This window comes from Arachis hypogaea, chromosome 16 (assembly GCF_003086295.3).
Source record: "Arachis hypogaea cultivar Tifrunner chromosome 16, arahy.Tifrunner.gnm2.J5K5, whole genome shotgun sequence".
Lineage (NCBI taxonomy): Eukaryota > Viridiplantae > Streptophyta > Magnoliopsida > Fabales > Fabaceae > Arachis > Arachis hypogaea.
Window position 1 is genome coordinate 119,565,631 of NC_092051.1, and position 17,840 is coordinate 119,583,470.

General features: G+C 31.8%; 1 protein-coding gene across 1 annotated transcript; it reads left to right on the forward strand.

Annotated features, from left to right (window-relative positions):
- Nucleotides 1-182: 182 nt before the first annotated feature.
- LOC112757424 (uncharacterized) lies at nucleotides 183-686 on the forward strand. The gene has a single exon (XM_025806014.1). The coding sequence runs from the start codon at nucleotides 183-185 to the stop codon at nucleotides 684-686; it is 504 nt and encodes a 167-aa protein (XP_025661799.1).
- The last annotated feature ends 17,154 nt before the right edge of the window (nucleotides 687-17,840 follow it).

Genomic DNA, 17,840 nt, shown 5'->3' on the forward strand with positions numbered 1-17,840 from the left:
TTCTAAACTTAAATCCGACCGTCTTCCTATTTTCCTTGATTTTCAGATGGCTACTCTAGATGAGGGCTACAAACCGTTTTGGTTCCTTGCTTCGTGGGTCCTTCATGAGGACTATAATAACCTTGTTAAAAGAAGTTTGGACAATAAAAATAGATTTACTATGAATATTTCCAATTTCATGCATGAAGCTAAAACTTGGAATAAAGAAGTCTTTGGCAATATTTTCAGGAAAAAAACAAAGAATCCTATCAAGATTGGAGGGAATCACCTACAGTCTTTTTTTCAATCCGAATCATTTCTTTGATAAGATCCAAAAGAAGCTCTGGCAGGAGTATGAGGGCATTGTAGTGCAACAGAAATTCTATTGGCAACAGCTATCAAGGAGTAACAACATCAAGTTTGGTGATAAAAATACTAGATACTTCCATCAGAGAGCAAATGGTAGAAGGAAAAGGAATAAGATAACAGCCCTTAAGAATGATTCAGGAGAATGTATCGATAATGTTGAGAAGCTAAAGAGATGGGGGGTTGATTTTTTCAAGATCCTATACTCTATGGATTCAAACTACAATCTTTTTCCCCTATCTGGCTGTTTTCCTAAACTTGTTAGCTGGGATTATGCTGATATTTCAAAAGGGGTCTCTCAAGAGGAAGTTAAAGCTGCCATTTTTGATATGAGAAGCTGAAAGGCCTCAGAAAGTGATGGTATTCCAGTAAAATTTTTCCAGTAGTCTTGGAATATTATTGCTGAATCCCTCACAAACTGGGTGACATCTATTTTTCATTAACCCATAAATATTAATGAAGTTAACCAGACTCCTATTACAATCATTTCTAAAATTTTTGTACCAAAAAATGTAATTCATTTTAGATCTATCAGTCTATATAATATTTGCTAGAAAATGGTCAATAAAATTATTGCCTCTAGACTTAAAATTTATATGCATGTGCTTATTTCTAACACTCAATCTAATTTTATTTCTGGTAGAATAAGTGCAGACAATATTCTAGTAGTACAGGAGGTGGTTCACACCATGTGTAATAGGAATCAAGGAAAAGAAATCATGGCTATAAAGATCGACCTCGAGAAGGCCTACGACAAGTTAAACTGGAATTTTGTGGTGGATACTTTAAAAAATGTTGGTATCCCAGAAGGAATCACTAATGTCACTGCCCATTGCATTTCTACTCCCACCATGAATCTCCTTTGGAATGGATCACCCTCTGAGACGTTCTCCCCAACAAGAGGGATTAGACAGGGAGACCCTCTCTCACCTTATCTTTTTGTTCTTTGTATTAAGCATTTATCCCACCTTATTAATAAACTAGTTGCTGATAAAAAATGAGAGCCAATAGCTCTTTGTAGAAATGGACCTAAAATATCTCATCTTTGTTTTGCAGACGATTTGGTTCTCTTTGCTAAAGCTTCTAGTGAACAAGTGCGAACAATTAAGGAGACCTTACACACTTTTTGCGAGAGCTTAGGACAAAGAATCAGCTTCCACAAGTCTTGTGTCTACTTCTCTAAGAATGTTAATCATAATATTAGGCATCAATTAAGCAAGAGCTTAGAATGACCCTGACAGCTAATCTGAAAAAATACCTAGGAGTACCCTTGATCACGGAGAAGTGTAACCAGCGTCATTTTCAGTTCATCCTTGACTGCATGCAAACCAAGCTATCTAGCTGGAACAAAAAATCTTTATCTTTTGCAGGGAAATACACTCTTATCCAATCGGTGTTATCAACCATTCCTAGTTACTGCATGTAAACTATGAAGATCCCTATGACGGTTTGTGATAAAATAGATAAACTCTATAGGGACTTCCTATGGGGCAGTAGCGAAGATGATAGAAAGGTCCATCTCTTAATTTGGGAAAAAATATGTAAACTAAAAGAGGAGGGTGGACTAGGGATTCATAGGGCGCAGGAGACCAATCAACTGTTTCTTATGAAACTTGCTTGGGACCTAATCTACAAAAGGAATTTTCTATGAGTTCAGGTGATGAGAGCAAAGTATGTGGGAGAAGACAGCATCATACCCAAAGTTCATAAGAAGACCAACAGCTCAAACGCTTGGATTGGAATAACAAAGGTCTAAAAAAAATTTCAAGGGAACCTAATTTGGAGAATAGATGACGGAAAAAGTATTTCTTTTTGAAATAACCATTGGATCCCAAGAATTTATAAATTAAGAGACTTAGCTACCATTAACCTCGATAAAGAAATGCTTAGAGAAAGGTTGTGCGATTACATTAGTTCTCAGAATACTTGAAATTGGACAAAAATTAGTCAGGTTTTGCTTGAGGATATTCTAGAGCACATTAGAATTTTAAAATCCCCCAATCCTGACATTGGAGCAAATACTATGGGGTGACTTCTAGTAGCAGATGGTAGATTTACAATTAAATCAGTCAATGAAGCTCTTTTCAGCATGGTTCTGAAAATCGAACCGGACCGGCCAGTTCAACCGGGTTAACCGGGAACTGGTCAGCTAACCGGTCCGGGTAAGCCTAGAAACCATCTGGCAAAAAACTAGTGAAAAATCAGTCGAACTGGCGGTTAACCGGTGAATCGGTAAAACCGTCCAGTTTTTAGAGGATTTCTGGTTCAGGAATACACCCTCTAAAACGTCGCCGTTTTATGTATAAAAATTAAAAAAAGAAAAAGAAGAAAGGCAAGTGATGAAATACTTTGAACCCTAAATCACCAATTCAAGCCACTTATTTCTTCTCTCTTCTCTAAGAAGTGAGAACCATTGTAGCCACCACCACCAATCGAGCAGCCCACAGCCACCGCGTCTCGCAGCCTCCGCATCCCGCAGACTCCGCGTCCCGCAGCCACAGCAGCGACGGGTTTGATGTTGGGAATAAGACACCATTCCCCCTTGAGAAAACACCTTTGACAGAGAAATAAAATAGACACAATCATAACACAAGAATTTAATGTGGAAACTCCAATTACCGGAGAAAAAACCACGGCCGTTGTCAAATGACAACCAGAGAATATCACTATGTGAAAATTGTTACAACACATAGACTTCTTTCTCTCTAACACCGGCACCCCAGTACACCCACACTCTCTCAAAGCAAATATCTAACTACACCTCACAACACTCTCTAATCAAAGAGTACAGAAGAAAAGAAAAATCAGATACAAGCTTAAAGTGTTTTTGACTGGTGCAAAAACAAATGGAGAACTTAGCCTCATATTTATAGCCTAGGCCACCCACTCCATTTGCTATCCTAAGCAATGTGGGACTAATTCAACCAAATCCTAACAATCTCCACCTTGATTGAAATAGTCACATATCTTCAGCTTCCATTGTCAACACCGACAATTCTTTGCTGCCATTGTCTATACCGACAATCATAGTTCAGAGAACTATCATACTCCACCATGAAAGTATACTCACTTGGAATTAGACCACTCCAAGCATTTCGCCTTAGTACAGATCGAAACCTTGCTGAAAATTCATGGTGCAACTTCCAAATTGGCTTTTCCTGGAAGTTTTTCAGCCATCGACCTAACTCCGCCACACACCTTGCATCTCAACGCCAACCAATGCCCGTGTGCAATTGTGGACCCGATTGCCACAACTTATCCTTATCCATGGCAGTGCGGCAATACCATGAGGATACTTCTTGTCTTCTAGAGAACATCATCTTCTCTCATAGAGAGAGCAACCAGAGATCTTCTCCTTCAACGCCTTGTGCAAACCTGATTGTATCAACACATCCTTGACTTGTATTTGCCACAAGCCAAAATTGATTCTTCCATCAAATTTCTCTATTTCAAGCTTCACAGCACTTGAATATCCTGACATTGTTGCAACTGTATACTGGAATAGTATAACTCAACTGTACACTAGGAAGGGTCCCCAGGAAAGAGAGGTGGGTCACAATGGACACACTTAAATACCAAGTCTTTCCTTAGCCAAAACCATTCCAAAATGAACTCTCACAGTGTCACACTGCCTGCCTTCTAGTAACAACAACAGCAACCAAAGATCAACCTCAAGCCACAGGATAAAATTCTTTTCTGATATGGAAGGTCAGACTAGGCTGCAACCACAGAGCATACTAAGAATAAATCCCACTGAACCGAAGCTCTGATACCACTTGTTGGGAATAAGACACCATTCCCCCTTGAGAAAACACCTTTGACAGAGAAATAAAATAGACACAGTCATAACACAAGAATTTAACGTGGAAACTCCAATTACCGGAGAAAAAACCAAGGCCGTTGTCAAATGACAACCAGAGAATATCACTATGTGAAAATTGTTACAACACATAGACTTCTTTCTCTCTAACACCGGCACCCCAGTACACCCACACTCTCTCAAAGCAAATATCTAACTACACCTCACAACACTCTCTAATCAAAGAGTACAGAAGAAAAGAAAAATCAGATACAAGCTTAAAGTGTTTTTGACTGGTGCAAAAACAAATGGAGAACTTAGCCTCATATTTATAGCCTAGGCCACCCACTCCATTTGCTATCCTAAGCAATGTGGGACTAATTCAACCAAATCCTAACATTTGACCACCGCAGCCTCCACCGCGTCCCGCAGCCGGTAAGTAATACTCTGTTATTCTATTCCTCCTCGCCGCCTTCTGATTTTCTGTTTCATGATTTTTTGATTTATTTATTTGCTGGATTCATGATTTGATTTATTTGTTATTTGTTCATGATTTACTTGTTTGCTGGACTTCATGATTTTGGTTGCTAAATTCATGATTTTTTGAGGTTATTTGGGATTCATGATTTGCTGTTTTCTGAAATTATTTATTTGTTTTTGATTTTCTGAGGTTATTTATTCATGATTTATTTGTTTGCTGGACTTCATGATTTTGGTTGCTGAATTCATGATTTTCTAAGGTTATTTTGGATTCATGATTTGCTGTTTTCTGAGGTTATTTTGGTTGCTAAATTTATTTATTTGTAAATTTGTATGTTACAGATGGAACAATCACAAAGTAACCCATTAAGAAGGAGTAACATTTTGAAGGTCTAAATAGGATCAATGAATTGAAAGGAGAAGTGAGTTTCTCATCCATCAAGAAGTAAGCTAGTAAATGATGCATAGTTGTTACTTTTTATATATTATGCATTACAAAGAAGATACTGATAATGTTTCCAAGATGAATAGGAGTCAAAATCATCAAAACATATTTTTTCCTTTATCTAGAGGAGTTATTTCATGTGCTGCACATCCTTTATATAATGCCATCGTAATTGAATCATGATTGTTAATTTAAGATATAATAAAGTATTTGGTATTTAATTATTGACAGATTTCCATTGTTTACAAGTCATATGACAGATTTCCTTTATTTTAATGTGGTTTACATATTTGATTCGCCTTCATTGTTTTTGTTTTTAGCCATTTGCTTGTCTTTCCTCTTTTGATTGTGAATTAAATATTGCAGAGGATCATGATGAGAGTATACCCTTTTATTAAACAGGAATGAGAGTGTTGTTCAATATTAAGTTTCCTATTTTTCTGGAATTAAACAGGATCATGATGGATTGAAATTTTTAAGTGTAAGTGTAAGTTTGTGATTCTAAATTTTCTGAGTTTTATTGTTGAATAGATTGAAAGGTTGTTGTTGAAATTTGCTGTAACTCTAAATTTTTTTCGTTGCTGATGGATTGAAATTTTTAAGTGTAAGTTTGTAATTCTAAACTTTTATTGCAATGACCAATTTTTAGTTTTCTGCCTAGCTTCTTCTTTTATTGAAGTTCCTCCCAGATAGTAGTCAGTCGATACTCAGAAAGCAGAGATAAGATCTCTAACCAGCTTTGAGTGTTGGGTTACCTTTTTATGGACATTGTCTATTTTGGAATAAATTTTAGACATAGATCATTGATTTAAACCAACATCTTATTCTGTACTAAAGCATTCTCTGAGTTAAAAGATGAATTTTTCTGTCGATTATTTTGTTATAATTTAGAACTTAGTTAAAAAAATTTTATTTTATAGAATTTTAATAATTAAGAAATTATTGAATTTGTATATTTAAAATTGTATATTGAATTTTTAATAATTATATTATATATTTAATGAAACTCGTTCAACCCCGGTTGGACTCCGGTTGGACCATTGAACCATTAAACCTGTCACCTGACCGGTTCAATGGCCGGTTCGATTCTCGCAACCTTGCTTTTCAGTAACAAGGAGAATAATAACAAGTTACACAAATTACTTTGGAAAAATAACTTACTTCAACATTTGAAAATCTTCTGTTTGCTCCTTACCCATGAAGTTTTGCTTACCAACAGTAGGAAGAAGAGTAAAAACCTCACAGACAATAGCGACTGTCCAAGATGCTGCAGAGAGGACGAGACTGTGCTCCACGCCTTACGAGATTGCCCCTACTTCCATACGGCATGGATTAGTATAGTAAATAGAGATGCACAGAAAAAATTTTTCTCCCAAACCTTTCAGGAATGGCTCAGTACTAACCTTTCCTTAATCTCTTAAAAGCAGGATCGAACTCCGTGGCCCATCATCTTCGTCACAGCGTGCAACATAGTCTAGAAGTGTAGCTTACTAAATCTTACTATGAGAGTATGTCGCATGTTCAATATATAATTATTTATACTGAAATAACTATATAATTACTCACTTTAGTCAAATTAAATAATTAATATAATTGATTAGTTATAGTTAATGTTGTAAAATAAAATATTAAATAATTTGATATTTATTTCAATAAAATCAAATAAATAAATAATTATAATACTTTTAAAAATAATTAATCAAAATTCATAAGATGAAAAAATTAATACAAATTAAATTAAAATTAATTTCTTTATTCCAATTACATTAAATAATTAAAGTAATTGATCATAATGTGGTCAAATAAAATATTAAATAATTTTATATTTATATCAATCAAATTATTAATTAATTAACACATTTATATGAATGAAATAAAATAAATTAGAAAATATTTTTAAGGACATGCTAGATCAGTTATGCTATTAATTGAAGAAACCTAATTTTAATTATAAATAATAAACAAAGGTTATTGTTCTTAGTTTCGAGATATCTTAGATTGAGGTTGGTCTAGTGGTTAGCTCATTAGTCTTCTTAAAACAAATGTTAGGATTCGAATCTCGCCTTATGCATGCAGCAACTCATTGACCAGCGTGACAAATCTTTAATGAAACTTAGATCCGCAACAAATTAATTCTTAGCCTACTAGATTGAAAAATACCACGAAAAATAAAAAATATCTTAAATTGCGTTTTAATAATTAACAAAATTAAATATAATTTAACAATTTTATTAATGTGTTATCTAATATTTGTTCAAGCGCATCAGTAAACTAATTAAGAATTTTTTTTTAAGTATAAAAAGAAAACTAAGTATCATTTGAACTTAAGTAAGTTGAAAACTAAATGAAAACTCTTAAAAAGACAAGCTAGCTAATTAGACTTATCAAAAACTGTTTCGAACACCTAAAAAGGAAATAACACATCACCTCAAAGTTACACATCATGTTATCTTAGTATTTGGCCAATAATAATTTACATCTATATTTATATATATTTTATATATAAAAAATATATAATTTGTATTTATATAAATTAAGAGTTTTATACACATGAATCAACACAATTTATATCTAAATTTTTTAGAATTCGTAAATATAAATTAATAAAATTTATTTATTAAAAATAATTTATTATTTGTACTAGTTAAATAATGATCAAAAATATTAAAAATTGCTGGCCTAAAATTTTTTTTTTAAATATTCATCAAATATTTGTACTCATATTCAAAAAGGTTTTTAAAAATTAATTAGGCAGTACTCATAATTAATCACACGAGAACCATAAAACGAAAATATTTATTTTTATTGAATTAAATTAAACCATTAATTTAAATTATAATCATCTAAATTTTAAATTAAATATTTTATAATTTAAAATGTTAAATTATTTGAATAAAATTAGATAAAATAAAAAATAAAAACAAACCAACAATTTATATCGAAGAAGAATTGCCCATACGAATACAATAATACAATTAACAAGTAAAATTGGAATAAAATTATTAATTTTTAATTTAAAAAGTTTAATACACGTATTACAAGTACATTGACATTAAACTCGTTATGCCTATATCTCAGTACCCAATATCCGATTTATGTACAACTTTTCGATTGTCATATTCCAGGTGCATCTTAAATTTTTTTTTTTTTTTATCATATGACTACCCGATATGTGTTTTTAATAATTTTTTTTGCCACGGATGTGTACATGTATTTAAAATAGTAATCGTCTGCATATCATACATTTTGATAAATATTGTATTTATTTAATTTAAATATAAAAAACATCCCACTTCACACTTGTTGGATACATAATATTAGAATTTGTGACCATTGGGCGAACTGAGAAGTGGAGCATGCAGTTCACGTAGACATTAAGTGAACCTTAGAAAAAAATAGGTATTTAAAATTATTTAATTTTTTTTAAAAAATAATAATTTTTTAATTTATTTTAGAAAAAATTTTGACAATATATATATATAACATGATAATAATTTTTATAATTATACTTTGTTATTATAAAATATATTAGTCTTTAAATTATCTAATTAATAAATTAAAATACTAAAATAATAATTTAAATAATAATATAAATTTAAAATCTTTTTATTTTTTTAGATTTTATATTTTAAAAAATTAAATAATTTTTTTATTATCAATACAATCAAATGTCTCTCTTTTTATATATATTATTAACTATCATTTAGAAATTTATCTCCTGTATGATTATAGAACAAATTCTTTATAATATTTATATCTAAAAAAAAGTTCTTTTAACTAATGTTGTTGTCTCAGAAAAAACTAAAATTAACTTAAAAAAAACAATAAATAAATAATATTATTTTAATTTTTATTTTATCATTATTATTTATTTAACCATTTTTTAGTTAATAGTCAATATAGGATTAATACTTTTATTAGTTATTTTTAATTTAATATTAAAATTATTTTAATAAAATGATTTTATTTAATTTGAAATTAATTTAATACAAAAATTTTATCTATTTGCAATCAAATCTAGTAAAATATTATGCTAAATTCTATTGACTATTAAATATTTTTGTTATTTTAAAATTAAGATGCTAACCTAGCGATGGTTTGTAGAAGAGAGAATAAGATTTTGAAACATATTATTTTAAACGAGTAAACTATCAAAATAATACCCAAAAATTTAACGACAAATAAGTCTCCGAAAGATTTAAAAATGCGACTATATATATATATCCTAAAAAAAGACTTTAGAAATAATATTTTGATGCCTCTTTTACAAATATTATTAAAAAATAAGATTTTTTTATTCTCAAAATTTTATACTCTTATGTCAAGTGAATTCTTTTTTAATTGTGAATAACTATTTTTTTTTTGATAAATAGAAAAATAAATCTAGAGATCAAACTTGCTCTAATTTTTGTTAGCATCTTCTAAATATTTATTCAAATGTTGGCACAAAAATTCAGATTAAATGGATAAGTTGTTTGTTAAATACAAAATTTTTTTGTCACTTATAATACATATAATATTTATTAGTTGTTTTTGTCGCATTTTTAAATTATTCAATGACTGTTTTGTCGATAACTTTTTTTAGGAATATTTTTGTCGGTGTCTAAATCTTTTGAGTACCAAATTAATAGTTAACTCTATTTTGAACAAATAACCAAATATATGTACACGGCACAATAGTAATATTCACTAAGTATATAAACAGTTTTTCAAGGTTTAAATTTATTTATCAGTTATAATTGTAAAATAATAAATTTATAATTATTTTACTCTTTTTTTAAAAGATTATTGTAATAAATTCATTTGAATTTTGAATTACTGTTTGCTTTTATATAATTAAAGTTGATGATGAAGTTTAATAACACAATAAGATTAAAATTAATGATACATCAGTGGAGACAAATAAATTTTATTATTATGTATTATTTAAAAAAAAAATTAAAATCCGTTAGGGGGCACTTGCCCCACAACCATCAACATGAATTCGTACCTAAATAGAACTATTAAGTATTTTTGAGAATTGGATATAGACATTTTATATTTCATACCTTAAATTTATTTCTGTTAAAATATGGTTAGTTGTGTATGTTTTGTTCATACCTCAGACTCTTCTCTAATTGTATTTTTAGTTTTTTATATACCTCTGAAAGTCTAACCGTCTGAAGTATCTCCAATAGCGGTTCTGATATAAATATATCATCATAGTTTTTTAAATAACTACTTTAAAATTATTATGTCAGTTCTCAACTTTAAGATGTTATTTTCAAATAATATGTTATAGAATCTACATAACTTGATGCTAATAAGTCTAAAGACTTGATAGGCATATATAGTTCCTGTGTTCTCGAAAAAATCGGGAAAGCACGATGCAGCTCTCCCTTCTCGGACTAAATCTTTGTTTCCTTCCATTGTTACCAACTAGAGTAGAATATGTTGATAAGTAAGGATTAGAAGTGATTCACATTATAAAAAGTTTCATCGTGTAGCACTTGGGAGTTAATTTAATTAGTTCAAAGATTTAATTGTTCAATAAAGATAATAAATTCGATTTAAAATATATTAAGCCTAATTATTTATAAGTTTGTATAGTTTTCTAAATAATTGAACACTGTACATAATTAGAATTTTTTATATTTAAACAACTGAAAAATAAAGGAAATTAAAATTTTAATTTAAATATTTTGAGATTTAATATTTAATTTTATAAATTAAAATAATTTAATAAAATCTTTAAATTCTTAATTAGAGTAATTATTTGTAACAACAATTGAGACAGAGTAAAGAATTGGAAGTATGAGAGTGTTCTCATTCACTGGCGCAGAAAATAGTATTAGAGAAGAAGACTTGAGACACGGAAGTGAAACTGAAACTCATACACTGTAATTGTACCACCCGTCCTGGGTAATGGAGTAATACAACATATATGGTGAAAGTACCTACAGTTTAACAACAATCAAAATCAATAGAGACTAATTCACTTATATTCACTCACAGCCCCCCTAAACCCCCTCAAACTTAGCAGTGGGTTGAAGAACCACTCTAAGTTTGTCTCGAAATTTGTGAAATAGAGGTGATGAGAGGGGTTTGGTGAAAATATTCCCAATCTTATTTATAGAGGGTATATGGAAGACATAAAGTTGTTTTTTATTCACCATCTCTCTTAGGTAGTAAAGGTCAATTTCCATGTATTTGCACCTAGTATGCAGGACCGGGTTAGCAGCTAATGAGCAAGCACTTTGATTATCACAGTAAATAGTAGGTGCCATTGGTTGTGGAATTTGAAGCTCCTTGAGAAGCTGCTGTGTATAGACACTCGTTCTGACTAAGATGCTGCCATGCTCCTATACTCTGCCTTAGTGCTACTGCGACTAACTTTGGCCTATTTATTGCTTCTCCATGCTACCAATTTACTTCCTAAGTATACACAATAGCCAGTAACTGATTTCCTGTCCTCATAATCCCCTGCCCAGTCTGCATCTGCGAATGCAAGTAATCTAAAGTCAGCATATTTTTGAAATTTAATGCCTGCTGATACTGTACCTGCAATATATCTGAGGATGCGTTTGACAGCCTTCCAGTGCTCTATTGTTGGAGAATACATGTATTGAGAGACCTTGTTCACAGAGAAAGCAAGATATGGTCTTAAAATAGTCAAATACTGAAGTGATCCAACAATCTCTCTATACAATTTTAGATCCTGAAAATGCTCAGCACCGTTTGATGTAAGTTTCAAGGCTGAGACCATAGGGGTAGGCATTGAATTTGCAGTGTCCATTTTGGCTTTTTGTAACAGATCTCGAGCATACTTTTGTTGAGAAACTAGAATGGATCCATCTGTTAAATAAGAGAATTCTAACCCAAGAAAATAACTGAGTTTTCTAAGATCTTTAAGCGAAAAGATTTTATTGAGATCAGAGATAAGTTTGTCTATTTCACCAGTATCACTTCCAGTGACAATAATGTCATCTACATAGGCTAAGAGAACGGTGGTAGATGTACTAGTGTGTTTAATAAACAATGAGATATCACTTTTGGTTCTGGTGAAACCAAACTGTAATAACATAGCAATAAATGTATTGAACCAAGCTCTTGGAGCTTGTTTCAATTCATAGATTGTTTTGTTCAACTTACAAACATGTGATGCATTCCCAAATTGATAACCTGCTGATGGAGACATGTATACCTTTCTTCAAGAATACCATTCAAAAAAGCATTATCAAAATCAAATTGCCTTAATGTCCATCCACGTGATAGAGCTATAGTAATTACAATTCTCACAGTAGTAGATTTCATAATTGGACTGTATACTTGGTTGTAATATATGCCTTCAACTTGCAAAAAATTCTTCGCAACTAACCTGGCTTTGTACCTGATGATGTTGCCTAACGGATATCTTTTTATAGCAAATACCCATTTAAAATCAATAACTGTTTTATGCTTTGGTGGTTCAACTAAATCCCAGGTGTTACATCTTACTAAACCCTGAATTTTAGCATCCATTGCATTTTTTCAGTGTAAACACTGAAAAGCTTGTTTAACATTCTTTGGGGTATTGTTAATCAAATCATAAGATTCTACTGAAGTTATAGCTAATGCTTGAGGCCTATTGTTTCTGGTTTTTGATCTTGTGAGCATTTTCTGAGTATTAGAAGATGTAGTAGAATTAGTGTTTGTAGCATTTTCAAAAGGTTGACAGATTTCAAGACCTAAAATTGGGATGGAAGGATTCTGATTGAGGCTAGTACTACAAGAGGTATGCTCAGTAATTTGAGTGTCAAGGCAAGTAGTTGATGAGGGAGAATATGAGATATCTAGAAGAGGTAGAGTTTGGGGAGGGTTAGAAATCTTGGGTGAAATGTTGAATGTAAGAGCTGGCAGATATTTAACTGTATCCTGGTTCACTACTATATTGTTATTGTGAAATAGAGAATTATAAGGAAATTCAGTTTCATCAAATATCACATGTCTCGAATAGTGAATTTTCCCATCTTTAGTCATGCACTTATAACCCTTGTAGTTACTATCATAGCCAAGAAATAAGCACTTTTCTGATTTGAATGCAAACTTTACTTTGTTAGAAGATCTTAAATAAGGAAAGCAAGCACATCCAAATATTTTAAAGTCCTTATAATCTGGTAATTTTCCAAATAAAATTTCAAAAGGTGATTTATTGTCTAATGCAGAACTTAGTAATCTATTAATGATATATACTGCTGATGTAAAGGAGTCTTCCCAAAATAACATTGGTAATGCAGCATTAGCCAAAAGTGATAATCCTACTTTAGTTATATGCCTATGTCGTCTCTCTACACTACCTTGTTGTTGATGTGTATACGGGCATGAAATTCTATGCATAATACCATGTTCAGTTAAAAATTGAGTGAAGGAGTGTGACATGAATTCCATACCTCTATCAGTTTGCAAAGCCTTAATCTTCAATCCTGTTTGAGTTTCCATAAACACTTTATAATTTTTCAATGCTTGTAGTAATGACTGAGATTTATGAGTTAGTAAGAAAATAGTTATGTATTTTGTATGAGCATGCACAAATGAGATGTAATATCTATATCCATTTCTAGACATTATAGATGCAGGCTCCCAAATATCAACAAAAACAAGGTCTAAGGGTGCTGTATAAACTGATTCAGATTTTGCAAAAGGCAACTGATGCATTTTTTCATAGCACAATATTCACATATTTGAACAAAATTAGAATCAAATTGAGCGGAAACTCCACATGTTTTCAAGACAGAAAGTACAGTTTTTATTGAACTGTGACCCAGGCGTTTATGCCAAAGGTCAAGGGTTACATTTTTGTTGCTTTGAGCTACAAACGCTTTCTTAATAGAAGAATTTGTAATGCTATGCTTACAAGAAACAGAATTATTCAAAGAAGTATGCATTAAGGACTTATTAGGCACAAGAACAAACAAATTTTTAAAAGAGTATATGCCATTTCTAGCTTTGCCTTGGAGAAGAATTTCTTGAGAGTCCTGATTACGCACAATACAATCATAAGGCCAAATTCAAAATAGACATGGTTATCTAAAATAAATTGAGATACATTTAATAAATTCTGTGTGATTTCAGGAACATAAAGTAATTTGTTTAAAAGAAACTTGATTTTACTGTCTTTATCACAAATAATTGAAGTTCTTTGAGCTAGAATTTTCGTACATTGACCATTACCTACAAACAATTGATCAGAATCTGAAATTGAAGAGTTAGAATTCAACAAGTTGAGTGAATCTGATGTGACATGGTGACTTACTCCTGAATCTGGGTACTATACAGATTCTTGATAATTCTAAGGATTTGAGAAATAAGCTCTTGGTTGATGAAACTGTGATGATGGTGGTGGTGGTTGTGTGTTAGAGTAAGGGAACGTGGATTGTTGTGATTGTGAGCTATTTCCATAAGCTTGAAAGTTAGGATCGAATCTATGGAAGTAAGTTTGAACAACATGGCTTTGGCGACCACAAAGTTGACACTGAGGTCGATTACTTTGATTAGAAAAATGACCTCCTCTTCCAAATCTTCCCCCTCTTCCTTTTCGAATAAAAGAGCCTCTCTGAGATTGAATGGTATACGGTGATGATGCTTGTGCCAGATTTGCCATGGGGATGCCACCTTGTGGTTTCTTGTATCTTTCCAACATATCATCATAGGCTTTAAGAAAAGACTCAACTTCAGGCACACTGTAAGTTGATAATTTTGATATTACAGAAGTAATAAAGACAGTATACTCCTCAGGTAAACCATCAAGAATTGCTGAGATATGATCATCTTGTTGAATTTGGTATCTAATAGATTGTAGAGTGTCAACAAGATTTTGAATTTTTGAGAGATAATCTGGTATCGATCTAGTTTTTCTTACTGATTTTAGTTGAGCTTTTAAGCTTTGAATTCTTGTGGCAGAGGTCTCAGCAAAATCGTCATTAAGTGCATTCCAAATTTCATAAAACTGATGACACTGAAGGATCTTGTTCTTGAAGGGCTTTGTGATTGATGCAAGAACCCAAGTTGATAGAGTAAGATCATCTAACCTCCATTGTTTGAAGGCTTCAATTTCTGTTTTAGTCTTCTTGGTAGTATCCTCTTCGTATTGTTGTGGAATCTTTCTTTAGTACAAATAATCTTCAAGACTTAAACTCTGAATTGTAAGCAAAGCTTCGTGTCTCGATGTATTATGATTGTTGTGATCCAATTTCTCAAAATTGGGAAGATCGATCTCTTGGTTAAAGATTTTGATAGAGTAATTGACATTGTGGAACACCAAATTGAAGAAATCAAGAAAGAAAAAGGGGAAGAACAGAGACAAGAGGGGAAAAAATTGGGGCAAAATTTGAAAGAAAATGAAAGAGGAATCAGAATTTGAAAAGAAGCAGGATCTTAGGCTCTGAATACCATAACAACAATTGAGACAAAGTAAAGAATTGGAAGCATGAGAGTGTTCTCATTCACTGATGCAAAAAATAAAATTAGAGAAGAAGACTTGAGAAACGAAAGTGAAATTGAAACTCATACACTGTAATTGTACCACCAATCCTGGGTAATGGAGTAATACAACATATATAGTGAAAGTACCTATAGTTTAACAACAATCAAAATCAATAGAGACATTCACTTATATTCACTCACAATTTGACCTTATCGGTGAATTAACAAATAAAATTTTATATCTTTAGACTGGTTTTACTCAAATACACTAAACTTCTATTTACTAGATTATGTCCAAGTTTTATAAAAATTCTTACATTACTATTACCCTTTTATATCTAACGCTAATTTCCTAAACTCACACTACACTACACAGTACACTTTGAGAAACAAGAAAAAAAAAAGAAACAGAGGGAGGAAAGGAAACAGGGAATGAAAGAAGAAGAGAGAAAGGGGTTGGGGCAAATAGGAAGAAGAAAGGGAACGGTGGTGTGTACGTGAACAAAAATAATATTTATTCTATTTTTTTAGTGACTTTAAAAACTAAACAAAAAATAAGAAAGAAACAAAAGTCAGAAATTGCTTAAATAGAGGAGCAGTTTCGCTTAAGACTACTCTTAAATTCTTTTTAAGGAGATAGAAGCTCCACATACGCGATGAAATTGTAACCTCATTGCCATCTTTACCATTGTGTCGCTACTGTATTTGTATCTCTTATAATCAAACAAAAGTCAACACGCTAATTCCAATGCATGATATCTCTTATTTTGAGCACTAACGAATCAATAAATGCAAAACGATCTTGATGACTAGTAACAAGATTAAACGCCTCCACACAATCCGTCTCATAAATAATATCTCGTTGACCCACATCCCAGGCTAAGAGATAACTTCTCCAAACAACAAACAATTCTCCTTGAAAAATACTATTACTTTCAATTATTATCAAACAACCCATTTGCGAAAATCCATTACAATCTCTAATAACGCAAGCAAAACTGTAACAATTTAGATTTTTAGTAACAGATTTCTTGAGTTTCATACATTAGGAATTCTCAAAATCCGAAGAATACGGCTAGATTTAGTTTGACAAGCCGATTTCAAATATACAAAAAAATAAATAATATTAATTTAATATAATAATATTTTAAGATAATAATATTGTAGTATATTAATATTTTATGAAAATAATATAATAACCGGACCCAAAATCTACCGGTACAAATTAATGTCGGCATTCTTAAATGAACTTAGCTATTCTTCATAGATCTTTTATTCCCAAGATAATCATGTTACTAGTATCATTTATACAAGTAGCTCATATATTTATTCTAGCAGTATATAATTATCTTAAAATAATTATCTTTTTAAAATATATTTTATTAGTTAAGGCCGATGAGTAATCACCTCGGGCCCGTTTTGATTTTGGCCACCTCCTGCTTGTTTCTCTTTCTTCGCATGTAACGTTGAGAGCCACCTCCTGCTTCATTTCTTTTCTTCGTACGTAACATTGAGAAGGAGAACGAGAGAGAAAAGTTGAAATTTTATAGTCGGCAAGTTTCTGAGGTTTGGTCCTTTGGTTCTAAAACTCCAACGAAGATTCTAAACCGATTAAAATGTTCACCTCTTTTTCCTCCACGTAACCACATTAGATTTGCCAAGGTGAGTTAAAATATTTACGTTATAATCTCTTCTTGATGGTTCGGCCATGCTAAAACTATAGAAAAACTTAATATCTTCGATATTCTTGCTTAGGAACTCGGCGTAAAATCTTAAGGAGCAAAATCCATTAATCTCAGTGTGAGAAAGGTAAGGAATCCTTCCTGGACTTGTGATAAAGAATCAGTTATTATGTATATCGCGATTTAAAAGTTGTTTTAATCTGAAACTAGGAGGAGAGTGAGCAGTAATCACTTAGAACAAATCAGTTTCGTGAGCTGAAACAGAGGGTAAGGTTCGACAAATTAATTATGAATTAATTGTGTTTTGATGCTTGGTTGATGGTTGATTGTTAATGCTCAAAGCTGAGTATTTGTATGATATTTTTACTTATTCTGTAAGGTTAAAAATATTGGGCGCTAGGCGCCCACTTCTTGAAAACTTTTGGCACTGGGCGCCCTTCCTCTCAAACACTATGGGCATTGAGCGTGCAATCTCACAAGCTATATGAGCACTGGGGCCCCAACTATACACGCATCTTGGGCGCCCAGCACCAGGCGCTTGTATTTTATGACAAATTATAGGCTTCGAAGGTGCTAAGCGCTGGTTTAGACACTAGGCGCCAATGTACAATATACTAGAATTTTGTAAATAACCAAGAAAAAACATAAT